This window comes from Pristiophorus japonicus, chromosome 12 (assembly GCF_044704955.1).
Source record: "Pristiophorus japonicus isolate sPriJap1 chromosome 12, sPriJap1.hap1, whole genome shotgun sequence".
NCBI lineage: Eukaryota > Metazoa > Chordata > Chondrichthyes > Pristiophoridae > Pristiophorus > Pristiophorus japonicus.
The window spans coordinates 52,826,840-52,854,812 of NC_091988.1; the positions used below are offsets into that span (position 1 = coordinate 52,826,840).

The window sequence follows — 27,973 nt, forward strand, 5'->3', positions numbered from 1 at the left end:
TGTTGTTCCCGGGTTCTCGCTCCAGACTGTCTGAGCTTGTCTATCTTATGCCTTTTTTGTCCCTCAGTTAACCATATGTGTTGCTATTAATTCTCTGCTTGTTTTTACAAGATAGAGACACATTCTGCTGTTATCTCAACTTGTCTCTTGCTTCCAAAAGTTATTACCAAGACAGGAGTCTCCCTTCCCATGTGTGAACATTTTGATTAATTAAATTCTTTACCACCCCTTGCTGTCTCCACAGCTGGTCCTGTTATGGTAACTCCCACCTGTCCGGTGGCCTTCTGGCTGTTATTCCTACACCTGACCTTTTGTTCGCTCATTAGCAATTGCTGGAACTTTGTTAATTGGCACTCGGTATTTACACACTCTCTCTTACTCAGGACCACTCCTTTGAATTTGGCTTTATTATCCTGTAGCTTCCCTGCTGTTTTACAACTTTACCTTATCTCATTGACCCCAAAGTTAACACCTGCTTCTTTTTTGTGCAAGTGTTTTAGTTTTTTTAGACCCCCAGTTCAGAACTAACTTAATCCTTTGATATTTCCACAGTGGGTCAAGCATTATTCTAGGATTTAAAACAATCTGGGTTGATAGTACAATACTGCATTAAACAGAAGCTCCATCTGCCACTTAGTGATTCAATTGTTAAAAAATTGTTGAGTATGAAGCATTGATATTTTTGAGTAACATGATTCCAGTGTTATGTAAATGCAAGTGTGCCTTTAAATGTTAGTGCAGATTTTATCATTCTTGCATCTGAACCAATGAGTTATAACCAATGAGTTACACCCATTGCTCCAAATTGTAGAAATATCAGACAATCTAGCTTTCCTTCTGAGAAAATTACTTGGCACAATCACCCTCAGGGTTGCTGCCAATAAATGTGAGTGAAAACCCACAAACCTCACTGGTGACTCAGTTATAAGTGCTCCTCAGCCATCCACCTACTCTCTTCCTTCCCCTCCCCCCAAAAGCACACATTGCATGCTAGCACATTTACTGCACATCTAGTCAACATGTGGCATACTACTGAAAACAATGGCCATAGCTTTCTGCTCTACTGCCTGCAGTTGTCGTATTATTTGTGGGCTGACGAGCAGAGCAAAAAACCTTGACCAATGTAACCTGACAATTAGATAAGTGCATGCCAAGACCATTAGACACCCATTTTTCTATCATTTCATTTGGCTAGATTGAGGCAACAGATAGAGGGGGCAAAGCTAGGAGTAGATCTTAGCTTCAATCTTGTCCACCTATCAAATAAGCAGGTCAGAGAAGGGAAAGATACAGAAAAAAATTGATCACACAGGGCTGGGAAGATCTTTGAGATGCTGAACTCTGGAGCAGTTTAAACCGCTAGTTTTATCTATAGAAGCACAACTCTAAACCTCAGACATTTGCTTATTTTCCACGAGAGGGTGTAACTACTTCCATTTGATGTGCTTTTAATGCACATTACATTTAGTTCCATAAGATGGTCAAATTGAGGCTATTTTAACATCCCAGTCTCACTGCTGCCCCCCCTCCTCTACACACAAAGAAAATGATTGGCAGTACTTTGAAGTGGTACAATTAAGCTTCTCTTTTTTTGCCAGGTTTAAAACCAAGCTGGAGCAGGGTATTCTCTGATCCTGATGAAAAGTTCATCATGGTCCAAGCACCACATCAATTTTTAAAAAAGCAAAAGGTCTTGTGCCTGCTTGACAGGCTATTTCTAAACGAACAATTCATTTTAAAATTGAATGGTTGGCAACCAGGTGGAACACCTTCTGTACACCAGTTAGCAGCAGCATGCACTCTGACCCTTCTTGCTATGCTACATTAAAGGGCAAGGAACTTCTGCATTCTGGCCTTCAGCTCAAATTCTGCAAACTGAGCAATAAAAAATAAACTAAGACTTGGCTTTGCTGCTTTCTAAAGTCCTAAAGGAGGAACAAACTTGCGTGCCTGGAGCTCCACCAGGTTCCTCCAAATGAGAAGCAAAGCCACAGCACCACACCAGTCCTGCAACCATATCACTAAAGCATATGCTTGTCACGCAAGCCCACACCCAATTCCAGAGTGTTTCACACAGTAAAATATTATTAAAGCAAAACAGGTAAAGAGTATTTTTCCAATCCAGACTATTCTACTGCATGCATAGGATTATTACATGCATTGTTTGAAATTAACTAGTGAAAAGTCTTCAGCTAACAATGAAATGTTTGACTAGAGCCGGTACTTGGTATAATGTAGACTACTAATCATTCAAATATCAGTGCTACAAACAACTTTGAATTATCTAAAATTTGCATTAAGTAATTAGATAAGTGGCAATTTAGTGCTACAATTTTAATCAACAAATTTGGAATCAAGTAGACTATAATACAGAAGCAGAGCTGCACCATTTTAAAATAAGTGAAAATGTAATACATTTGAGCAATGTCACACATTGCACTTTATTCCTGGGATTTTCTATTGACATTATGGGTTGCTGACTTCTGTTTTGTATGGTGTAGATGGTCATTTTACACACTGAATCAGACATGAGCCCCAACACAACTGAAGGCAGATTAGAAAGACGAGAGCAATAATAAGCACTCTATTTCAGACGAGTGAGGTTCCTGCTCCATCTACTTTCCGCAAACATTTGAGTTACTGTCAATGAGATAGTTTTGTGTAGTGGAACAAGTTGCAGACTTAAAAGACAAAATATTCTAACTCCCTGAATACCATTCTCCATAAAGATATCCCATTCACCATGCAGCCAAGATTTGGTTTAATAAATATTTTCTGTAATGGCAAACATCACTTGAATTAATAAAGTCAACTTTATTCAAAATTCCTTTGTCCAATTGTACCAAGTCAAGTTTGCAATAGTACTGCCTTTAATAACTCGATCATTTTTCTGGGATAAATGCAATGTTATACTAATTTATGTTGCTATAACCATATTTAGACATCAGCACAGAGTAATCAATCTTTCCAGTTTTGTTGGCTGCATTAGTTCCCCTTGAAGGAGACAGCTCCATTGGGTGGCCGAGTTAGTCAATTTCCAGTTAAGTGCCTTATAAAAATTAAACCCCAACCACGTCAAGGATTTATTGAGGAATGCAATTTGGATAAATCCTGTCAAACATTTGGGTAGTAATCTCAGCTCCACTTTGCAGTGAGAATAAAGAAATATTATAAACATCAATTCACACATTTCAAGATATGGCCACTCACAGCAATTGCAGACTAAAATGGAAGAATTGTAAAATATTTAATCTATGGGGTTGGGTGATGAGCATAGGTTCAGGAATGACAGCACAAATGTGGTTGTAAGTAGGTCACTCATTTGGTTTTACTTAGTTGGAAGTTAGTGGGCAACTAGACAGTGCAAAGGGCGTGGGCACAAACACAATGTGAACAGTGTCAATTTAGAGGGGAACCTATAAATGCGGTCCCAAAAAGTGATTAAATAAGCTAATTTCAAATGGATTGGGTGCTGTGGGTACAGCATGTTCCACTAATGCAGAAATCTCTAGTGAGTTGCTTTTGTGAGCACTCATTCTGCAATATTCCAGTTAAATACATATTTATTGCACAAAAACACTGCCACATATCCCAGCAACACAAGCAGCAGCAGCCCATACTAGTGGTTCCTTGATCAGGATTCGTACAATGAAGCAGATCTACCCAAGTTCATTTGAGACAAACACCCTCAAAGTACTGTATACATGTAATGGTTAGTAAAGCACAAGTGTTTGGCTTCATATCACATTGATGCAGATGTCCTGGATTATATATTCCTGCACCAAATTGATTATTGTATGCCAACATAATCTTTCAGGGCAACATCACATTATGGTGACATAAATGGTGCCAAAATGAAGTTTCTGGTTAAGCTTCATCAGCAAAACTCATTAAGGTGTTTAGACCAGGCAAATTTACTTCATTCGAGCACACACAAGGGTTTCCCTGCTGCCCGCTTTTCCTCCTCATCCAGCAGTTGTTGCACATAGCATGATGTTCCAAGTAGAATGTGACCTGTCGTTTGCATTGTGAACATTGTCAAACGCAAGGCTTCCCTAAGGGGGAACAAAAAGCATTAATAAAAAGGCATTGATAAACAGCTAAAGCTATATGAAGATCAATCCTGTCCACTGTGCAAGGATTACTTCGTGAACAAAGTCCCCATTTGCTGCAGTTCAGTGGTTAAATACAACTCCATCTGTACAAGGCTCAGTACCTTATAGGGTTGGATAGAAACTAAAACTTCTCATTTCCACTTTGTGGGGAGTTAATAAATTTCCTTCTGCTTCTCCCCCATCCATATATAGTGCAAAGGAAAGATTAGGTTGGACATAGTTTGTTGGATAAGCACATTTGCAGTTACTTCAAGTGTATAGCACAGAAACAGGCCATTCGTCCCAACTGGTCTATGCTGACATTTACGCTCCATACAAGTTGTTTCTGGTCTCTTGGATAAATCGAGATAAGCATTTTTGACTAGGGAGCAGCAGCAACAGTACAACTTGGTGATTGAGCCAGTCCAACAGTATATTGAAGCTTATGAACAGACTTGATACTACACTAAGATGTCACTACCAGAAGTGATGGAGGTGGGAGAAAATTAATTTAATCATAGTCAGTCAAGACAGAGTGTTTGGTGGTGTGTGTGTGTGTGTGTGTGGTGGAAAGGGGTGTAATTTATTATCCTTGGAAATAAAGCAGGAGCATAGGAGGACAGAGGGGAGAGATAAGGAAGTAGTTAGAGAGAGTGTCATCAGGAACAAATAATGGAAATGTCAAGCCTATATGCAATGACAAGATTGAGAGGGAAGCCTTTTTAAAAAAAAAAAGTGTATGGAGACAGGTGGAAGTTAATGGAGGGGGAGCAAGACAAGGAAGCTGGGAAGGAAGACAAAATTCAAGTGAAGGTTGAAATCAGGGATGGGTATAAAGTTGCTCAGTGTAAAGACAGGTCAGACAAGGAGGACATTTCAGTGATGTTTTCATGGGGTAAGTATGTGGCATGCAAGGCTGCCAAAATCATGGAGATGGATAAGAGGAAGTGGTAAAGATTGATAAAGGAACTGGGGAATGATTGGGTGGGGGGTAGGGAGCTGCTGTTGGAGAAATGAACTGGGATCTCAGTGCCACTCTAGCAGGACACATGGAACAAGGAGAGATGCTGATGGCAGAAGAGGCAAGAGTGTGAGAGGATAAGATGCACGAGTATTTGACAGTAGCCCATAACTGCTTCAACCCATTTCCCCAATGCCCTGAGGTTACTAGTTTCAATCTAATCTGAAAAAACTTCTGCAACATCCCCAAAAAGCAATAGCAAGTTCCCAAATAACCCCCATGCCAACATTTACATTTCAGGATAATTATTTCCATGAATTAGTCCCACTCCAGAGACTTGAGCAAAAAATCTAGGCTGCCACTCCAGAGCAATGCTGAGGGAGTGCTACAGTCTTTTAGATAAGACGTTAAACTGCAGTGGATGTAAAGATCCCATGGCACTATTTCGAAGAGCAGGGGAGTTATCCCCAGTGTCCTGGCCAATATTTATATGGCCGAGACGTGGACCATATACAGTTGACACCTCAAAGTGCTGGAGAAGTACCACCAGCGCTACCTCCGCGAGATCCTGCAAATCCACTGGGAGGATAGACGCACCAACGTCAGTGTTCTCGCTCAGGCCAACATCGAAGCACTGACCACACTTGACCAGCTCCGTTGGGTGGGCCACATCGTCCACATACCCGACACAAGACTCCCAAAGCGAGCGCTCTTCTCAGAACTCCTACACGGCAAGCAAGCCCCAGGTGGGCAGAGGAAATGCTACAAGGACACCCTCAAAGCCTCCTTGATAAAGTGCAACATCCCCACTGACAGCTGCGAGTCCCTGGCCCAAAACCACCTTAAGTGGAGGAAAAGCATCTGGGAGGGCGTTAAGCACCTCGAGTCTCATCGCCAAGAGCATGCAGAAATCAAACGCAGGCTCCCCACCCACCTTTCCTTAAATGACACTCTGTCCCACCTGTACGGTCACCAGAGAACTCTGAGTGGAAGCAAGTCTTCCTCAATTTTGAGGGACTGCCTATGATAATTATTATCCCGCAGTCAACATAAAATGAAAACCAGATTATTTGGTCATCACACTGCTGTTTGTGGGAGCTTGCTGTATGAAAAATTGGCTGCCTGTGGGAGCTTGTGAAAAATTGGCTGCCCCGTTTCCTATATTACAACAGTGACTACACTTCAAAAGTACTTCATTGTCTGCAAAGCGCTTTGAGACATCCTGAGGTTGTGAAAGGCACTATATAAATGCAAGTCTTTCCTTTTTATTGAAAGTTAGAGACTAGGGCAGCCACTTCTAACAAATAGACATCCATTCATTTCAGTTGAACATGAATGCACAGCTCTGTTAGAGTTACAAAACACCGTTGAAGGAATCCCAATGCTTGCAGTCCCATTGTTTTAACACCTGGCAGGTTTTAAACAAATAACCCCTTTTATCTCAGAATGAAATCGGTAGATGGTTGGGGACACAAAGTTTAGCATTCTAAAGATGCCAGCTGCACCACGAATCCCATCACCAATAATCTACTCTGAAAATATTCAATTCTTGAGCCACAATGTACTTGATCAGTAATCCAATGCTTTTAGCTTGGAATTCCATTTTCTTACCTCATTATTTTCTTTGCTCCCACACATTGGACATCATATGACAGAGAATACGAGCCATAGAAGGTCACCTTTACACTCAGGCAGCCAATGAAATCTTGAGGATTTTCTTTGTAGAGGTCAAAGGTTATTCTGGCAACATCCTTTCTCCTACGCAATTTATCAGTGAAGCTCAGGTGAAACCCACTATTCTGTTTAAAAAATAAAATTGTAATTATACTCTGCACCATACCACACCTCAGAGAAAACCTCTGGACTACTACAAGCTTGTCTCCAAAATTGTACATTGTTAGCTTATTGCACAAGAACATAAGAAATAGGAGCAGGAGTAGGCCATCGGCCCCTCAAGCCTGCTCCACCATTCAATATCATGGCTGATCTGATCATGGACTCAGCTCCACTTCGCTGCCCGCTCCCCATAACCCTTTCGTTCAAAAATCTGTCTATCTCCACCTTAAATATATTAAATGACCCAGCCTCCACAGCTCTCTGGGGCAGAGAATTCCACAAATTTACAACCCTCAGATGAAATTCCCCTTCATCTCAGTTCTAAATGGGTGACTGCTTATTCTTAAACTATGCTCCCTAGTTCTAGATTCCCCCATGAGTGGAAACACCCTCTCTGCATCTACCTTGTTGAGCCCCCTCAGTACCTTGTATGTTTCAATAAGATCACCTCTCATTCTTCTAATAGGCCCAACCTTTTTTTAAGACTACCCTTTCATCTCAGGAATCAACCTCATTTAATGGTACATACACACATTTTGTAAGCAATAGGCTATAATGTCTGATTGGAACTTGAGACCAATACAGTCATGATGAACCTAGACAGATTGTGGAAGAATGCTTAGGTCAGGCTTGGACTTCAATTGTGCTTTTGTAATAGCAGTTAGGCGTGAAAGGATCAATTAGGGTTCCAGTTGAAGCACTTTAAATAAAAAACATGCTTCAATAAGATTACAGAATTAACAAAAATATCCAATAAAATGCTGCTGCAGTCCTCACCTCTGAGGGTGTCCATTTCTGTCCCTTCTCCAGTATCATGAAGAGTGTATTATCGAGTACAGTCTGAAAAAATTCTTCACTCTCAATGAAGGTCCCATCCTCCTCCAGTAGCAGTGAGACACTGCATGTTGTGTGTAGTGACCCTTGAACCTGCAGCACAAGTACAACATTTTTGTTAGATTACAGAGACAAGTGAAAGGGAAGTAACAGAAAGCAAGCTGGGTCACGATGATTACTCATTCCAGTTTAAGGAATGGAACATTGTTGCATCAAAGGCAGTACAAAATCTTCGATCAATCTTCACTGTACACACAAGATTAATGTTTAGCTTTGGTTCCGAAAGTTGGCGATAGGAGATTGTGCTGACAGTCCCAGATACCACAAAGCTTGCTGTGTCTGCAGGCAGCTCCTGTAACTGCCTCCCAAAGAGAACTGGTTAAGTGCATTAGATTACTAATTCAGTGGGGGAAGAAAATCAGTTTTGGAAGCCGAAAAAAAACCCTTTAAATAAAACATTTACATTAGTCTTCCAAAACATATACAAAGCTAAAATGATTTGATGCGCATTAGTTACATTCTCAACAGATCCCCAGTGTAGCTTTAGTCAGCATCTGTACAAGCCTACTTGGCCTCCTTTTCAGATCTCCACCATTATAGAAGTCAATTTTATTCACTCCAGATGGCATTAAGAGTTGGCTGAGCAAAGTGAAGGTTATGGGTCTCACAATATCCCAGTTCTAGTGCTAAAGACCTGTGCATCAGAACTAGCCATCCCTTTAGCCAAGCCATTCCAGTGCAGCTATGGCACTGGCCTCTCCTAGACACTGAAAAATTGTCCAGGTTAGCCTAACCACAGAAAGCAAGATTAATGGAACCTCGTCAGTTAACACCTCATCAACCTCCTACTCCGAGTGAAGTCGTCAAGTGACACCTACTCATTAATAATCTGTTTATTGATGCTCAGTTCAGGTTTTACCAGAATCAGTTGGCTCCAGACACAGACTAAAGAGCTAAATACAAGAGGCAAGTGCAACTATCAGACAGCATTTAACCAATTATTGCATTAAAAACAGATATAAAGCGTTTAGCCAAATTTGCCACGAAGCAGCCCCAAGTCAATAGAAAAGCCATCAAGTGGCTGGAGTCAGACACGAGTGAAAGATGGTCGTGTTTGTTAGAAACCAGTCATCGCAACTGCAAGACATCACTGCAGGGTCTTCAGCCCAACCATCCTCAAACTGCTTTAATTACCTTTCTTCCCTCAAGGTCAGGAGTGGGGGCTATTCACTGACTATTGTATATTCTTCAGCTCCATTCAATTAGTAGCCAGTGCCAGGCTACAGACAATATTTTGAGATTGGAGTCACAAGGTGGCAGGTAATATTTGTGTCACAAGTGCCAGACAATGACCATCTCCAAGAAAGGAGCCAATTATCTCCCTGAACCTCAACAGAAGTTAACTAAACCACCAGAACACCATCATGGCTCAAAGCAGGGCAACGACTGGGCCCTCTGAGGTCAGGAGATGAGCCAAAGTCTCTTCACTATCTATAATGCTCAAGTCAGGAGTGTGATGGAAATATCATCTGAATAGATGCAGCTGCACCAGAACCAGCTTAACTCCATCCAGGACAAAGCTGTCCACTTGATCAGCTCTCTTGCCACTGGATTATTACCACATCATCGAGGATTCTGGCTGCAATATGTACCATTTAGAGGCACTGCAGCAACTCAAATTTATTCCAACAGCATCTACTAGCCCAATGACCTCAACCACTGAGGAGAGCAGCAACTTCAGGGGAACAATATCACTTCAAAGCCATACACCGTTCTTTGCAAATCACAGCTCAAAATCCTGGAATTCCCTAGCTAGCATAATTACAGGAGCACCATTACCACAAGGACTGTCGTAGTTCAAGGAAAAGGCCCACTGGAAATCTCAGGACACCTCGGGATTTGCAATAAACATGGCTTTCCCAGCACTGCGCACATACAAAGAAAAAAACCCTACAACGTGGAAACCCACTGAGGAAAGCATTTCCTATTCAGTTACCTTGTTGAGCACATGTACACAATCACAATCAAATAAGTACAACTTGGCACCTTCAAATGCTTATGAACTTCAGCTATTAGATACTGGAGGTTTCAGAAACAATTTTAGTTACACGTTGAAAAAAAGGACCAAGACCCACTTCTGGATGGTAGCAACAACCAGCCATGAGGTGTGTGTTAAGTTAACTATGTTATATCCACCTAGCTTCCTGGGGCCATGGGGTCAGAAGAGGAAGAGAATGCAAACGGTGCAGAGTTTGGACCTGCTCAAGCAATTTAAGGGATCAAAGTAATATTGCCAGTCCACACACAAACTTCACAAAAACTGGTTTAATAGATGAATTTTCACCTTGTCCAGTAGATCCTGAAGGCTCTCTGCCACAATGCCCTTCTTCAGACTGCGATCCCAGTTGCATACCCTGAATGGTCGTTGCTGTGGAGTGCTGGTCAACAGTTGTGAAGTCACCGACGCACTGGCAGAAACACACCTGTGCAAGAAAAAAAAACCCTGTAGAAGATCACATCACCCCTACATTTATAGTCCTGCTGCCAAGGAGACAGGTGTTATCCTGGGTTAACTGGTAAGGAATGAGCAAGAGAACTAACAGTACTGTGTTTAAGTATTTTCTGAATCTTACAATAATAAAACCATTAAATGAGCTAGAAATTCCGTTTTCAGCAAAAACTATTTTTTGTACCAAAATTACAGTTTGCTTCGCTACTGTTATCAGGCCGTAAATTTAACCTTTAATTTGCGCAGCAGTAAAAATCAGCATTGCACAAGGATTTGCGGCGCAAGCCACAAATTTTGGCAACTTTAGTCCGAGGCTGATACCACTGCGCATCAAACACCAAAAAAAAATTGGGAAAATTGGGGAAAAAAATTATGTTTGTACCCTTGCCAATTTGATTTGCCCAATTTATATGCAGATTAAAGTCCCTCATTATTATATTACCTTTGTAAAAAGCTCCTATTATTTCTTAATCAATACTCTGTCCAATGGCCTATAAATTACTCCCACCGCTGTTTTCTACCCCTTATTTCTCATCTCCACCCATACAAATTCTGCCTCCTGAGCCAATATCCTCTCACTACAGGTCCTTATGTCATCCTTAACTATCAGAACTACCCAGCGTGATCCCACCACCAATCACATCTTCCTCCCCCCCTCCCAGCATTCTGAAGGGACTGCTCCCTCCGTGACACCCTGGTCCATTCTGCAGTCACCCCCAACACATCCTCCCCTTCCCACGGCACCTTCCTGTGCAAGCGCAGGAGATGCAACACCTGCCCTTTTACCTCCTCTCTTCCCACCATTCAGGGCCCCAAATACTCCTTCCAGGTCAAACAGCAATTTACTTATTGTACTTTCAATTTAGTATACTGTATTCGCTGCTCACAATGTGATCTCTACATTGGGGAGACAAAGCGTAGATTGGGTGACCACTTTGTGGAGCACCTCCGTTCAGTACGCAAGTGTGACCGAGCTTCTGGTCGCCTGTCACTTTAATTCCCTGCACCATTCCCACTCTGACCTCCATCTCCTACACTGTTCCAACGAACCTCAACGCAAGCTCAAGGAACAGCACCTCATCTTTCGTTTAGGCACTTTACAGCCTTCTGGACTCAACATCGAGTTCAACAATTTCAGAGCTAAGCCGCTGCCAATCTGTGGCCCCCCCCAGAGTCTGTTTCTTTTCTTCTCCTTGACTCTAATGGCAGTTGGTCATTATCCCACCATTCACACCCTATTTTGACTAATGTTTTTCTAACTCCTGGCATTACCATTTGAATTTGGCCCATCATCCCTTTTGTCTCTCTAATCTCTCCTGTCTTCCACCCCACCAGACCTTTCCTTTTGTTCTTTCTTCCCCTCCCCCTTTCAGTGCTGGTTAAGAACGTGTTCTTTCCGAACACTCTCCAATCGACCCGAAACGTTAACTCTGCTTCCTCTCCACAGATGCTGCCTGACCTGCTGAGATTTCCAGCATTTTCTGTTTTTATTCCAGATTCCAGTACCCGCAATATTTTGCTTTGTCTCTGTAATGGCTATATCATACCCATTTATCACTATTTATGCCATTAATTCATCTACCTATCAATGAATGCTTCATGCATTCAGGTAAAGAGCCTTTAGTTTTAACCTTTTACCATTATTCCGATACACAATTACCTTTAAATTCTCTGTCCCTTCCAGTCACACACTGCTTATCTTTACCCAAATCGCTGCACTACTCCATTGCCTTGACTTTTCTCTAGATTTCTGAATTCCCCTTCACCAGATTAAACTAAGAGGGGAGGGGGATTAGATAAAGCCCCATCTGCAGCCTTAGTTATTTGAATCGCAGACACACTGGTGCCAGCCCTGTTTAAGTGCAAACTGTCCCTCTTTCCCCAGTACTGGTGCCAGTGTCCCACGAATCGAAACCCCTTTCTCCAACACCACTCCACGCATTTAACTCTCTGATCTGCTTGTCTATGACAATGTGTGCGTGGCTCAGGTAACAATCCAGAGATTACTACTTTTCAGGTTCTGCTTTTTAATTTGGACCCCAAGTGCCATGGAATCTTTTATGTCCACCTGAGAACAGTTAATGTCAATAGAAAGAAAGACAAATATAGTATCTTTGTGGGGATCTTACCTGGAGATGGAACTAGGAGATAAGAAACTCAGGGATTTCTTTGCATATTCCATTTTCAGCTTTCAGTGATGTCCAGCCTGCCAGTTTAAAAAAATTGCAAAAATTGTTATATTTCTTAAAAATTTTGATTGTTGAATGTTTGTCTAGATTAAATTGAGATTGTGCCGTACCATATATCTTTACTCACTTTTCTTTCTTCAATCCCCTCCCCCCCAACCTGGCAAACAGTCAGCAATTAATACCCGGAGACAAAGGGCCCAAGTTTCGGCCTCAGTTGCTCCTGATTTTTTGGAGCAACTGGTGTAGAACGGAGTATCTTAGAAATTCAAATTCTCGGCATTTAGTTTGCTCCAGTTCTAGTCAGTTAGAACAGTTTCACTTTGGAACAGAACTTTTCTTTCCAAAAGGGGGCGTGTCCGGCCACTTACGCCTGTTTTCAAAGTTTCGGCAGTGAAAACTTACTCCAAACTAACTTAGAATGGAGTAAGTGAAGATTTTTGTACGCTCGAAAAAACCTTGTCTACACTTCAGAAAATAAGGCGTAGGTTACAAATCAGGCGAAGGGAATTGGGGGGGGGGGAGGTATAAAGGGAAGTTTACAAACATTAAACACTTCAGTTTTACAAATAAAGAGCCATCATCAATAATAAATGATAAAAACATCAATAAATCAACCAATAAATCAATCAAAAAAAATTAATATATATTTTTTTAAATCAATAAATAAAACATTTTCTACATACCGACTGCAGCACCGGGAGCCCTATAACAGCGTGCTGGGATGCGCCCCCCCAACCCAAGTGTGTCTCACTCTCTCTGTCAGTGTCTGTGTTTCTGACAGCAGGGGGGGGGGGGGGAGGAGAAGGGGGGGGGGGACGAGAAGGGGGGGGGGGACGAGAAGGGGGGGGGGGACGAGAAGGGGGGGGGGGACGAGAAGGGGGGGGGGGACGAGAAGGGGGGGGGGGACGAGAAGGGGGGGGGGGAGGAGAAGGGGGGGGGGGAGGAGAAGGGGGGGGGGAGGAGAAGGGGGGGGGGGGGAGGAGAAGGGGGGGGGGGGGAGGAGAAGGGGGGGGGGGGGAGGAGAAGGGGGGGGGGGGGGAGGAGAAGGGGGGGGGGGAGGAGAAGGGGGGGGGGAGGAGAAGGGGGGGGGGAGGAGAAGGGGGGGGGGAGGAGAAGGGGGGGGGAGGAGAAGGGGGGGGAGGAGAAGGGGGGGGGGGGAGAAGGGGGGGGGGGGGAGAAGGGGGGGGGGGGGAGAAGGGGGGGGGGGGGAGAAGGGGGGGGGGGGGAGAAGGGGGGGGGGAGAAGGGGGGGGAGGAGAAGGGGGGGGAGGAGAAGGGGGGGGGAGGAGAAGGGGGGGGAGGAGAAGGGGGGGAGGAGGAGGGGGGGAGGAGGAGAAGGGGGGGAGGAGGAGAAGGGGGGGGGGGAGGTGAACGGTTCGGGTCGGTGGGGGGGGCGGGGTGGGGGGAAGCGGGGGTCAGGTCAGGTCGGAAGCAGGAGCTGGGCATGGGAGGCAGCCTTATGCACGCAGCCCCAGTGAGGCCATTCGGCCAGGGCTAGGGGCTGCGTGCTTCGGGCCCCTCCCACACAGTTTTGGGCGCCTGGAGCTACTGCACATGCGCGCCCACTGTAGCGCGCATGTGCAGAGGTCCCGGCACTGTTTTCAGCGCAGGGACCGAGCTCCGCGCCCAACAGCTCGTGCGGTGCCGCGCCGAGGACCAGAGGACCAGCAGGGAGCCAGAGAATCTGGAAGTTTTTTTTAGGCGCACTTTGTGGCGCGTAAAACTGGCGCCAGGTCGGGGCTGCGCCGTTCTAGGCGCGGCCCGAAACTTGGGCCCAATGATAGAGTTAAACTCCCTCGCTGCTACAATGTACTCATGAACAGGAGTATCCATACTAAATGAAAGCCACATTTGCAACAGGCAGACACACTGGGTTTTAAACACTCCAATGTCCATCCACTTCCTCAGGTCAGCAAAAACTACATTTCCCAAAATTAAAGGAAAGAAGAAAGATTGCATTTCTATAGCACCTTTCACGATCACCAGATGTCTGAGAATGCTTTACAGCTGATGAAGTATTTTTGGCGTGTCGTCACTGTTGTAATGTAGGAAATGCGGCAGCCAATTTGTGCACAGCAAGCTCCCACAAACAGCAATGTGATAATTACCAGATAATCTGCTTTTGTTATGTTGATTGGGGGATAAATATTGGCCAGGACACTGGGGATAACTGCCCTGCTCCTCTTCAAAATAGTGCCTTGGGATCTTTTAAGTCCACCATAGACGCAGATATCTTGGTTGAACACCTCATCCGAAAATAAGAGCCGGAAAGTGACACATGATATATTAAGATTAATGGACGTTACAATAAGAATGGTACTGAGCAAATGCTGTAACTGGCATGAGAGAATCCATTTACACAGATGCACACCACACTCAAAGGCACCAATAGAAAAACATGTCCATTCACACAAATTTAAATACTATTCAATGCGATTTTGTATGCTGACAGAAGTTTCAACACACAGGAAGGTCCCAATGCTGTACAGGGAGTGACTGAGCTGGAGGGAAACAAAAGGAAAGTCAGTTTGTACAGATCTACAAGCCAGGCAGAATGTGTAGATAATCCAAATCCAAAACAAAGGGAAAAGGCAAATACAAAATGGAAAGGCAATACTCACTTTTCAGTTTAAAAACGAACGTTGCACGTCTCTTCCTCTTACCCTCACTGCAGATTCTGTGGTTTTCAAGAGAGTTCACTGATTCCAACAAGACAATGACTCACATGGGTCAAAGTTCCACCAACAAGTCAGTTATTGCCCCACATTCGCACGTCAGCACAAGAGGGTGCGTGTCAAATGTATTCATGTCAACAGCATCACACTTCAAAAATGTGATGTTTCTTTCTCCTCCCCACCCCTTAAAAATGAAAAGGATTTTAGTGTTGAGCCATGTTGAAGTATTGTACTTTAAAACAAAGGTTTAAAAAGAAAGGTCTTGAGAAGGTACTTTAAAGACAGACATTGAAACCATTCCCAATGATCAGCAATAGGGGAGTTGCTGCCTCATCTCAGGAACTCCCAAACATACACATTAGGGATTTGGGACGTCCTTCCTGTTGAGCTTTGCATGAGGCTAATTTCAAAGTGGGACAGGGACAAGTTTGGCCAGCAGCTCTTCGGACATCCCCAGACAAGAGGTTGGTTCAGAGACCAAGCCCCAACTTTGTATAGCACAAAAAAAGCAAGGACCCACAATGTTAAGATCTACCAAAAGGGATGTCAGTCAGGTCCATGAAGGTTACCTTGAGGCAAGCCAACCAGGCCCCGAATATGTCTTGGTCTGATTCAATGCTATAAGCAGACTAAATGAAAGTGTATAGAGTCCACTTACCAGGACAAGGCTATATAGTTTATTATTTTGCTTTTACACTAGGAGAAAACAGATACTAGTTGGAGTAAGTGAAATCTTGTTGGTTACTTTGTACGTTCACTTAGTGGGCTCAAAATTGGCCCATCTTTTTTTCAGCACACTCACTGGAGATGCACAGCTTTTCTGCATTGAAAAGTGCTCCGAAAAAATTGGTCCCCACTTTGGACCCTGTCCGGCCTCTCCTGGGTCAGTGGCCAGTCGGGTCAGGGCTGGAGCCAGCGTCCCGCACTGAAAACAGTGCTGGGACGTCTGCACGTGCGTGTTGGAGTGTGCGCGGATGCGCAGTAGCTCCTCGCCCCCAGCCTCTCAGTGTGCATGCTGCAACGTGGGACCCCATCATCATCATACCGGTTGCTGGTACATCCTGCCCCTATCCCAGGCCGAGTGGCCTACCGCACAGGCCAGCCCGCTGCCTTCCCGGGCTGAAGATAAAAGGTAGGGTAGGACTTACTTCTATTTTTTTATTTGGATATTTTGAAAAAATTATGTAAATATGTTTTGTCTCTTGTGAATAGTGACGACCATTTGTCAAGCCTATTTATCTCATGCTATTGTGAAAGAAAAACATAAGTGACAGAGGAACACAGAATATCTTATTTATTGAAGTAGACTTTATTTAGATAATATAGACTCAATTTTGGCCCAGTATAATCATTGCAAACAAATAGTTGTTTAAATTAGTTGAGACACTAAGGCAATTTAATTCAACTATCTTTTACTTCTTTTATTTTTGTAGTTTAAGCTTCCATGAATGCTTTTGTATAGTAAATTAACTTTGCAAAGTTTGTCATATGATGTCCTGTATAGCTATTTGATCCTAGTCACATTCTTTAGTCAAGTCATTAAGTTCTGCTGACCTCTGATGCACCTACCTGCGCTGATTCCTTAACTCTCTGCAAGGGTTTTCACAAGTGGCCACATTCGCTGGCCTAAGCAGATTTGGAGTAACTATTAACTGGCCAAAGTGGCCTAAATAGCCAAAACTGGCGTAGGTGGCTGGTTGACTGTGGATGGGCAATGGCAGACATTTAGAGACCTCATGGATGAATTACAACAATTGTACATTCCTGTCTGGCGTAAAAATAAAAAAGGCAAGGTGGCTCAACCGTGGCAATCTAGGGAAATCAGGGATAGTATTAAAGCCAAGGAAGTGGCATACAAATTGGCCAGAAATAGCAGCGAACCTGGGGACTGGGAGAAATTTAGAACTCAGCAGAGGAGGACAAAGGGTTTGATTAGGGCAGGGAAAATGGAGTACGAGAAGAAGCTTGCAGGGAACATTAAGGCGGATTGCAAAAGTTTCTATAGGTATGTAAAGAGAAAAAGGTTAGTAAAGACAAACGTAGGTCCCCTGCAGTCAGAATCAGGGGAAGTCATAACGGGGAACAAAGAAATGGCAGACCAATTGAACAAGTACTTTGGTTCAGTATTCACTAAGGAGGACACAAACAACCTTCCGGATATAAAAGGGGTCAGAGGGTCTAGTAAGAAGGAGGAACTGAGGGAAACCTTTATTAGTCGGGAAATTGTGTTGGGGAAATTGATGGGATTGAAGGCCGATAAATCCCCAGGGCCTGATGGACTGCATCCCAGAGTACTTAAGGAGGTGGCCTTGGAAATAGCGGATGCATTGACAGTCATTTTCCAACATTCCATTGACTCTGGATCAGTTCCTATGGAGTGGAGGGTAGCCAATGTAACCCCACTTTTTAAAAAAGGAGAGAGAGAAAACAGGGAATTATAGACCGGTCAGCCTGACCTCAGTAGTGGGTAAAATGATGGAATCAATTATTAAGGATGTCATAGCAGTGCATCTGGAAAATGGTGACATGATAGGTCCAAGTCAGCATGGATTTGTGAAAGGGAAATCATGCTTGACAAATCTTCTGGAATTTTTTGAGGATGTTTCCAGTAAAGTGGACAAAGGAGAACCAGTTGATGTGGTATATTTGGACTTTCAGAAGGCTTTCGACAAGGTCCCACACAAGAGATTAATGTGCAAAGTTAAAGCACATGGGATTGGGGGTAGTGTGCTGACGTGGATTGAGAACTGGTTGTCAGACAGGAAGCAAAGAGTAGGAGTAAACGGGTACTTTTCAGAATGGCAGGCAGTGACTAGTGGGGTGCCGCAAGGTTCTGTGCTGGGGCCCCAGCTGTTTACATTGTACATTAATGATTTAGACGAGGGGATTAAATGCAGTATCTCCAAATTTGCGGATGACACTAAGTTGGGTGGCAGTGTGAGCTGCGAGGAGGATGCTATTAGGCTGCAGAGTGACTTGGATAGGTTAGGTGAGTGGGCAAATGCATGGCAGATGAAGTATAATGTGGATAAATGTGAGGTTATCCACTTTGGTGGTAAAAACAGAGAGACAGACTATTATCTGAATGGTGACAGATTAGGAAAAGGGAAGGTGCAACGAGACCTGGGTGTTATGGTACATCAGTCATTGAAGGTTAGCATGCAGGTACAGCAGGCGGTTAAGAAAGCAAATGGCATGTTGGCCTTCATAGCGAGGGGATTTGAGTACAGGGGCAGGGAGGTGTTGCTACAGTTGTACAGGGCCTTGGTGAGGCCACACCTGGAGTATTGTGTACAGTTTTGGTCTCCTAACTTGAGGAAGGACATTCTTGCTATTGAGGGAGTGCAGCGAAGATTCACCAGACTGATTCCCGGGATGGCGGGACTGACCTATCAAGAAAGACTGGATCAACTGGGCTTGTATTCACTGGAGTTCAGAAGAATGAGAGGGGACCTCATGGAAACGTTTAAAATTCTGACGGGTTTAGACAGGTTAGATGCAGGAAGAATGTTCCCAATGTTGGGGAAGTCCAGAACCAGGGGTCACAGTCTGAGGATAAGGGGTAAGCCATTTAGGACCGAGATGAGGAGAAACTTCTTCACCCAGAGAGTGGTGAACCTGTGGAATTCTCTACCACAGAAAGTAGTTGAGGCCAATTCACTAAATATATTCAAAAGGGAGTTAGATGAAGTCCTTACTACTCGGGGGATCAAGGGTTATGGCGAGAAAGCAGGAAGGGGGTACAGAAGTTTCATGTTCAGCCATGAACTCATTGAATGGCGGTGCAGGCTAGAAGGGCTGAATGGCCTGCTCCTGCATCTATTTTCTATGTTTCTATGTTTCTATGTAATGCCCCCTTTTGAGAAAAACCAAACTAAACTAACAAAAATCGTAACTAACTCACTTAAACTGGCACAAATTGAATGTGCAAAATGGGGATTTTTAAGATACTCCAGAAAAATCAAGTTGCTCAAAAAAAAAACAGAGCAACTCCTGCCCAATTTTGAGGTCTCTGTGGTAAAACAGCTCAACAATTTGCATCTGGCCTCATCTCACTAAATGTTTCTCAGTAAGCATTCAAAGAGATTGTGAAAGCATACAAGGGCATCAGTGAAAGACATGCTATCTAGTTCAGATCACAAGTTCTATTGTTACATCCCAGTCAGGCTATTGTACAATGAGATGTTGGATAGTGCAGGCACACTCAGTGAGACCGTTTAGAGGCGTGCCCGGCATCACCATATCCAAGTGAATATCTGAGGCAGCTGCTAAACTTGGATCAAGGAGTTTAAGATTTAAAAAGCAACAAGTTAGTAATCATAATGTCAGAGTTGGATCCAAGGAAAATACTGGGGGTTGGGGGAGAGCAGGGAAAATAAAAGAGGTTAATAAAGGGCACCACCATAATGAAAACTGCTTACAAACATAATTACAGTGAAACACCATTCAGCGATACTAGAGTTCCAAATCCTTTCCAAACATCTTCCACGACTGGGAACACTTCCTTACAGTGACACTAGGATTAAATCCAAAGCCTTTAGTATCAGTATAAGAGGAACAGACCAAGATGACACAGATGCAGGGATGAATGGGGCTGCAACCCCAGGCCCACCAAATAAACGTAGGGGCAAAAAAGGTCTCCCAAATAGGCTGAATAGAATAGACAATAAGAGGAAAAACAAGACCGAGGAAAAAAGATTCACTGGTTTATGCCTTATGTTTATACAGAAGTACCTATATACACTGATGTACATATATACAGAACACAATATGTACTAGCCTATTTTATTTCACATGTTAGAGAAAAATTTGCATATATGTATAGAAATCTAGTATTGCAATGTTACCAGAACTTGAATATATAGCTACTCGATACAGAATATAGGCTTTCATTGTTGAATATACTGGCCTATGTTTTCATTCTCAATCAGAATCATATACGTAATATAATGAACATAAACAAACATAACTATAGGCCCATTTGGATCAGTTGCCCCAGGCCCATCAGGCCCTTAATCCAGCCCTGCGCAGATGAATAAATAGGCTCTTAAGGTACTCCAAAAATTGTTTCAAAAATATTATAGAACTGATGGACACACATTTACAAACTGTAGTAAAGAGCCACAATGGAAAGGATTGTGCAGCAATCAATGTGAGCCACACTCAGCAGGATAACATTTGAGTCATTTTAAAAAAAAATAAAGATATAAATGGGTATGATCCAATAGCCATTACAGAGATGTGCTTGCAAGGTGACCAGGACTGGGAACTAAATATTCAGGGGTATTTGACAATTCAGAAGGACAAAGGAAAAGGAGGTGGGGTAGCTCTGTTAATAAAGGATGTGATCCGTGCATTAGTGAGAAACTATATTGGCTCAGAGGATCAAGATGTTGAATCAGTTTGGATGGAGATAAGGAATAATAAAGGGAAAAAGTTGCTGGTGGGCATAGTCTATAGGTCCCCTAACAGCAGCTACACTGTTGGACAGAGTATAAATCAAGAAATAATGGAGGCTTGCAATAAAGGAATGGCAATAAACATGGGTGATTTTAACCTTCATATTGATTGGACAAAGCAAATTGGCCAGGGTATCCTTGAGGAGGAGTTCTTAGGGCCCAAATTTGGCTCTCTTTTTTTTGGCATACTTACCTGAGGTGCACCGACTTTCTGCTCTCAAAATGGCACCAAAAATATATCGCCGTATTCTCCCCGCTTTGTGGCCTCTCCCATGGTTTGGCGCAGCGTGGTCTGTCCATTACAGGGCAGAGCTAGGACCCTGCGCAAAAAACAATGCCGGCAGCTCAGCGCATGCGCACTGGAGGTTTCGCGCATGCGCAGTAGCTCCTGCCCCCAACCAGTGTCTCCTCGGAGAGAAGTCAGAGAGTCGGTGTCCTTCCTTGGAGACAGTCGGTGCGTTCTCCTGCCACTAGCCCTGGCCAAAGGACTTGCCGGTGCGCTCTCCTGCCGGTGCATTCTGAGTTCTTCCGCCCATATCCCCGGCCGAGTGGCCTCCTGCACCAGCCGGCCCAGCCCGCTGACTTCCCTGGCTAAAGCAGGACTTGAGTTTTATTTATTGATGGTTGTGCTTTGTTTTGATATGGGGGTTGGTGGGGGGGGGGGGGGGGGGGGGGGAGGGGAGGGGAAGGAGGAGAGTTTTGATATGACGGTAGGATTTAAATTTTCAAAATCTTATTATTGATGGTTTTTATGCTTCTTGAATGTTGTTGTGAAGGTGTTTAGTGCTTTGCAAGGTCCTCTGTGCTTCCCTCCCTCCCTCCAATCTCTGGCTACCTGTGCTGATATCTCAATTTTCCGTAAGGGTTTTCTGTGCGGCCACATACGCTGTTCTAAGTTAGTTTGGAGCAACTATTACCTGTCCAAACTGGCTTTAATGGCCAAAACAGGCGTAGGTGGCTGGTAACGCCCCCTTTTGAAAAAAAACCCCTAACTCACTTACACTGGCACGAATTAAATGTGCAGAATGGGGATTTTTAAAGATACTTCAGAAAAAAAAAGTTGCTCCAAAAAAATCAGAGCAACTCCTGGGCAAATGTGGGCCCATAGAAACATAGAAAGTAGGTGCAGGAGTAGGCCATTCAGCCCTTCAAGCTTGCACCATCATTCAATATGATCATGGCTGATCATGCAACTTCAGTACCCCATTCCTGCTTTCTCTCCATACCTCTTGGTCCTTTAGCCATAAGGGCCACATCTAACTCCCTTTTGAATATATCTAACGAATTGGCCTCAACAACTCTGTGGTAGAGAATTCCACAGGTTCACAATTCTCTGAGTGAAGAAGTTCCTCCTCATCTCGGTCCTAAATGGCTTACCCCTTATCCTTAGAGTGTATCCAGGATAGCTTCCTTGAATACTATGTTGCAGAACTAACCAAGGAGCAGGCTATCTTAGATTTAGTACTGTGTAATGAGACAGGATTAATAAATGACCTCGTAGTAAAATATCTCTAGGAACGAGTGATCATATGGTTTAATTTCAAATGCAGTTGGAGGGTAAGAAAGTTTCTAACCAGTGTCCCAAGCTTAAATAAAGGAGACTACAAAAGGTATGAAGGAAGAGTTGGCTAAAGTGGACTGGGAAAATAGACTAAAGAGTAAGAGGGTTGATGAGCAGTGGCAGACATTTAAGGAGATATTTCATAACTCAACAAAAATATATCCCAATGAGAAGGAAAGACTAAGCAAAGGAATAACCATCCGTGACTAACTAAGGAAATAAGGGATGGTATCAAATTGAAAACAAGGGCATACAATGTGGCTAAGACTAGTGGGAGGCCAGAGAATTGGGAAATTTTTAAAAGCCAGCAGAAAACGACTAAAAAAAAATGATTAAGAGATGGAAGATAGATTATGAAAGTAAACTAGCACGAAATATAAAAAAGATAGTAAGAGTTTCTACAGGTACATAAAAAAAAAAGAGTGGCTAAAGTAAATGTTGGTCTCCTGGAGGAGGAGACTGAAGAATTAATAATGGAGAACAGGGAAATGGCAGACGTCGAACCAATATTTTGTATCGATCTTCACAGTAGAAGACACTAAAAACATCCCAATAGTGGATAATCAAGGGGCTGTAGGTAGGGAGGAACTTAATACATTATCACTAAAGTAGTAGTACTTGGTAAAATAATGGGACTAAAGGCAGTCAAGTTCCCTGGACCTGATGCCTTACATGCTAGGGTCTTAAGTGGCTGCAGATATAGTGGATGCATTGGTTGTAATCTACCAAAATTCCCTGGATTCCGGGGCAGTCCCAGCAGATTGGAAAACCGCAAATGTAACACTCCTATTTAAAAAAAAAAAGGAGGCAGACAAAAAGCAGGAAACTATAGACCAGTTGGCTTAACATGTGTCATTGGTAAAATGCTGGAGTCCATTATTAAGGAAACAGGAGCAAGACATTTGGAAAAGCATGATTCAATCAATTAGAGTCAACATGGTTTTATGATAGGGAAATCATGTTTGACAAATTTGCTGGAGTTCTTTGAGGATGTAACGAGCAGGGTGGATAAGGGAGAACCAGTGGATGTGGTGTATTTGGATTTCCAGAAGGCATTTGATAAGGTACCTCAAAAAAGATAAAAGCTCACAGAGTTGGGGCAATATATTAGCATGGATAGAGGATTGGCTAACTAATAGAAAACAAAGTTGGGATAAATGGGTCATTTTCCGGTTGGCAAACAGTGATTAGTGGGGTGCCTCAGGGATCGGTGCGGAGTCCTCACCTATTTACAATCTATATTAATGACTTGGATGAAGGGACCGAGTGTAATGTAGCCAAGTTTGCTGATGATACAAAGATGGGTGGGAAAGCAAATTGTGAGGAGGACAAAAAAATCTGCAAAGGGATATAGATAGGCTAAGTGAGTGGGCAAAAATTTGACAGATTGAGTATAATGTGGAAAAATGTGAGGTTATCCACTTTGGCAGAAATAATAGAAAAGCAAATAATAATTTAAATGGAGAAAAATTGCTAAGTGCTGCAGTACAGAGAGACCTGGGGGTCCTTGTGCATGAAAAACAAAAAGTTAGTATGCAGGTACAGCAAGTAATCAGGAAGGCAAATAGAATGTTGGCGTTTATTGCAAGGGGGATGGAGTATAAAAGCAGAGAAGTCCTGCTACAACTCTATAGGGTATTGGTGAGTCCGCACCTAGAGAACCGCGTGCAGTTTTGGTCTCCGTATTTAAGGCTGTTCAGAAGGTTCACTAGGTTGATTCCGGAGATGAGGGGGTTGACTTATGAAGATAGGTTGAGTACGTTGGGCCTATACTCTGGAGTTCAGAAGAATGAGGTGTGATCTTATTGAAACATAAGATAATGAGGGGGCTCGACAAGGTGGATGCAGAGAGGATATTTCCACATAGGGGAAATTAAAACTAGGGGACATAGTCTTACAATAAGGGGTCACCCATTTAAAACGGAGATGAGGAGGAATTTCTTCTGTCAGAGGTTTGTAAATCTGTGGAATTCTCTGCCCCCAGAGAGCTTTGGCGACTGAGTCATTGAATATATTTAAGGCGGAGATACAGACTTTTGAGCAATAAGGGAGTAAAGGGTTATGGGGAGCTGGCAGGGAGTTGGAACAGAGTCTATGATCAGATCAGCCATGATCTTATTGAATGGTGGAGCAGGCTCAAGGGGCCAAATGGCCTACTCCTGCTCCTATTTCTTATGTTCTTAAAACAAGCAGTTCCTGGCAGTTTCATGAAGTTAGTCCAAGAAGCACACTGTAGAAAATGCCAAGAAATAAAAAACACTGGATCAATAGAAGATACAGCTTTTTGGAAGGGGAGGACAAAGGAGGGAGAAAAGGGGGAGGGGGTGGGATGGGGTGGTGGTGATGCAACAGTGCCATAGTTCTTCATGAGCTACCTTTAGGCTGCACCCACACACATACAGATCAAAGGGCAACCAGTATGCAAAGAGGCAAGTTATATATAGCAGTATTTGCATGTGATCTGCTGCGGGCAGAATCTGGCATGGGGGTGGGGGCAGATGGGATGACGAGTATCCAGCCAGTCTGACGAAAGCCACTTCTTTCACTGCATGACATTAATTACTTCAGCATAAGTCTAAAGGTGAAATTACTGAAAAGTGCATAATCTCAGTAACCACATCCCTGCAATCTTTCAGTGTTCAGTTTATTAACCATCTTTACAATAGATTTCAATATTCAACAACAGCAACTATTTATGAGTGCCTTAAATGTAGTAAAACATCCCAAGGCGCTTGACAGGAGTGAGTATCCAACAAATTTTGACACCGAGCCACATAAGGAGATATTAAAGCAGAGCTTAGTCAAAGAATTAGGTTTTAAGGAGTATCTTGAAAGGAGGAGAGGTATGAGAGGCAAAGAGATTTAAGGAGGGAATTCCAGAGCTTAGGGCTTGGGCAACAGAATGCACGTCCACCAATGGTTGAGTGATTATAATCAGGGATGCTCAAGAGGGCAGAATTAGAGCAGCGCAGATATCAGGGGGGGTTGTGGGGCTGGCGGAGAGAAGCCATGGAGGGATTCGAAAACAAGGATAAGATTTTTAAAATCAAGGTGTTGCTTAACCGGGGTGATAAGAACATAAAACATAATAGGAGCAGGAGTAGGCCATACAGCCCCTCGAACCTGCTCCGCCATTTAATACAATCATGGCTGATCCGATCATGGACTCAGGTACACTTCCCTGCCCGCTCCCCATAACCGCTTATCGTTTAAAAAACTGCCTAGTTCCGTCTTAAATTTATTCAATGTCCCAGCTTCCACAGCTCTCTGAGGCAGCAAATTCCACAGATTTACAACCCGAAGAAATTTATCCTCATCTGTTTTAAATGGGCGGCCCCTTATTCTAAGATTATGCCCATCAGTGGAAACATCCTTCCTGCCAAGCTCCCTCAGAATCTTATACATTTCGATAAGATCACCTCTCATTCTTCTGAATTCCAATGAGTAGAGGCCCAACCTACTTAACCTTTTCTCATAAGTCAACCCCCTCATCTCCAGAATCAACCTAGTGAACATTCTCTGAACTGCCTCCAAAGCAAGTATATCCTTTCATAAATATGGAAACCAAAACTGCACACAGTGTTCCAGGTGTGGCCTCACCAATACACTGTATAACTGTAGCAAGACTTCCCTGCTTTTATACTCCATCCCCTTTGCAATAAAGGCCAAGGTTCCATTGGCCTTCCTGATCACTTGCTGTACCTGCATACTATCCTTTTATGTTTCATGCACAAGTACCCCCAGGTCCCACTGTACTGCAACACTTTGCAATCTTTCTCCATTTAAATAATAACTTGCTCTTTGATTTTTTTTTTCTGCCAAAGTGCATGACCTCTCACTTTCCAACATTATACTCCATCTGCCAAATTTTAGCCCACTCACTTAACCTGCATGTCCTTTTGCAGATTTTGTGTCCTCCGCATACATTACTTTTCCTATCTTTGTATCGTCAGCAAACTTGGCTACATTACACAGTCCCTTCTTCCAAGTCATTAATATGGATTGTGAATAGTTGGGGCCCCAGCACTGATCCCTGCAGCACCCCACTAGTTACTGATTGCCAACCAGAGAATGAACCATTTATCCTAACTCTCTTCTGTTGGGTGATGTGTGAACTTGTTTTGAGTTAGGAAAGGGGCAGTAGATTTTTGGATTTTTGGATGACCTTAAATTTATGGGAGGGTGGAAGATGGGAGGCCAGCCAGGAGTGCATAGGAATAGTCAAGTCTAGGAGGTAACAAAGACATGGATGAGGGCTTCAGCAGCAGATGAGCTCAAGCAAGGGCAAAGATGTGTGAAGTTACAGAGGTGGAACAAGCGGTATTAGTAATGGAGTCTGAAGTTCATCTTGGGGTCAAGTGAACAGTCTGGTTCTACCTCATGACAGTTGCCAGGGAGAGAGATGGAGTCAGTGGTTAGGAAACAGAGTTTGGGGCAGGGACAAATGCAATGGTTCCAAGGCTTCTACTGGACCAGTATTAGTTATTGTGGTGTATGAATAAAGAGTCTGACCAGATACTGAGAGCTCAAAGTAAAGTGTGACCTTAGTCTTTTATTGTAGGTCCCCAGAGTGCCTCTCCAGCCTGTGAGGCCTCCTTAAGTACAGGTGCTCCCAAGGGATTGTGGGATCCCTTCAGACTCCAGGGGATGAGCCCTCTGGTGGTTAAACAAGGTATTTACAGGTTTACATACATTACCTCAAGTACTGAAGGGAATTTAAAAGTTGAGAAGTTGCAGTTCAATTCCTTGCCTCTTATTTAATCCTAGATAGTAACTTTGTTTTAACCTGGCTGGAACTCTGGTTCTGGAGCACGGGAGCACGGCACACTATAGCCACTCTCCCAGCAGTTACATGTTTAAATGTCTTACACAGTGTGGGTGGCATCTAAATAGTTTTAAAAGGTTTAAGTTGTTATTGGATAGTGTTTAAGTGTCCAGAGGTAAACCATGTCCAACGGTCTCTTGCACAGTAGCTTGACACGACATTAGCGTAACACTACAATTGTGGATCCATTTTGTGTATATCAAATCAAGATTTGAGACTAGACGATCATGGAAGGCTCACTGCGTCTCTCCAACGTCAGATTTAGATAACTTTAACAACCGTGTAAAAAAGGGGCTCCATTGGGAAGTCAAGACTAAAGTTATATTGTAACCTTTTTACGTGTATCCTTTTAATCGCTGGTTACTGCCACAACACATACACACTTTGGAAAATGATTCCTCTTCCTCCCTGCTCCCGCAGTTCTCCCGAAATGAAATTTGTTATTTTTAATGGAGTGGTCTCGCATGAAATTAAAGCAAAGCGGACAATTTTACATCCGGACTCTCAAAAGCATTAGTCAATTTCAGATAGGCTTTTGTCTTCGGGAACTGCAAAAACAAATACCAACGTCTACACAAAAAAAGTCACCGGAACCTTTTTTCAAATATATAATTAAAATGTGTTGCAAGAGCTATCCGCTGCGCTAGTTATCACCAATTGAAGCCGGCTGGGTTGGGCGGATTTTCCACACATTTTATAAGCTTTAATTCTTCGCAGTGTGAAGCTCACACCACCGGCACCTTGCACAGACAGTGGCGAGTGAAGTAAAAGACCTGGTTAAATAAACCCCGGGTCTTCCCCCTCCTACGTATTTACTGATACTTTATGCTGGGGAATATAATATATATATACACACACACACACACACACACACTAGGACTGAGCTAAGGAAACTATCTGGGGAAGAAGGGTATCCGACACACATATGCCTAGATCAGACCTATACTCACCTGAAACAAGCCAGGTTTTACCCAGATTATGTGCTCTCAGCTCCGAGACTGAGATTTATACACACACCTGTTACACGGTCA

At 43.4% G+C, this 27,973-nt stretch overlaps 1 protein-coding gene across 2 annotated transcripts; it reads right to left on the reverse strand.

Annotated features, from left to right (window-relative positions):
- Positions 1-2,354: 2,354 nt before the first annotated feature.
- On the reverse strand, positions 2,355-27,973 carry cidec (cell death inducing DFFA like effector c). 2 transcript variants are annotated; one of them, XM_070895473.1, is made up of 6 exons: positions 27,893-27,973; positions 12,364-12,440; positions 10,070-10,208; positions 7,669-7,818; positions 6,667-6,854; positions 2,355-4,055 (listed from the first exon to the last, which is right to left on the reverse strand). In XM_070895473.1, exons 2-6 carry the CDS (start codon positions 12,414-12,416, stop codon positions 3,920-3,922), a joined length of 666 nt encoding a protein of 221 aa, XP_070751574.1. In that variant the 5' UTR covers positions 12,417-12,440; positions 27,893-27,973; the 3' UTR covers positions 2,355-3,919. The 2 variants fall into 2 exon arrangements, with proteins under 2 accessions (XP_070751574.1, XP_070751573.1); XM_070895472.1 differs by lacking the exon at positions 27,893-27,973 and adding an exon at positions 15,044-15,091.

Coding starts and splice junctions, on each gene's coding strand:
- cidec (XM_070895473.1), bottom strand. CDS start 12,416: ATGGAATATGCAAAGAAATCCCTGAGTTTCTTATCTCCTAGTTCCATC. Junction 10,209..12,363: donor TCTCCTAGTTCCATCTCCAG/GTAAGATCCCCA, acceptor TTTCTTGCACAG/GTGTGTTTCTGCCAGTGCGT. Junction 4,056..6,666: donor GGAGCAAAGAAAATAATGAG/GTAAGAAAATGG, acceptor GTTCCCCCTTAG/GGAAGCCTTGCGTTTGACAA.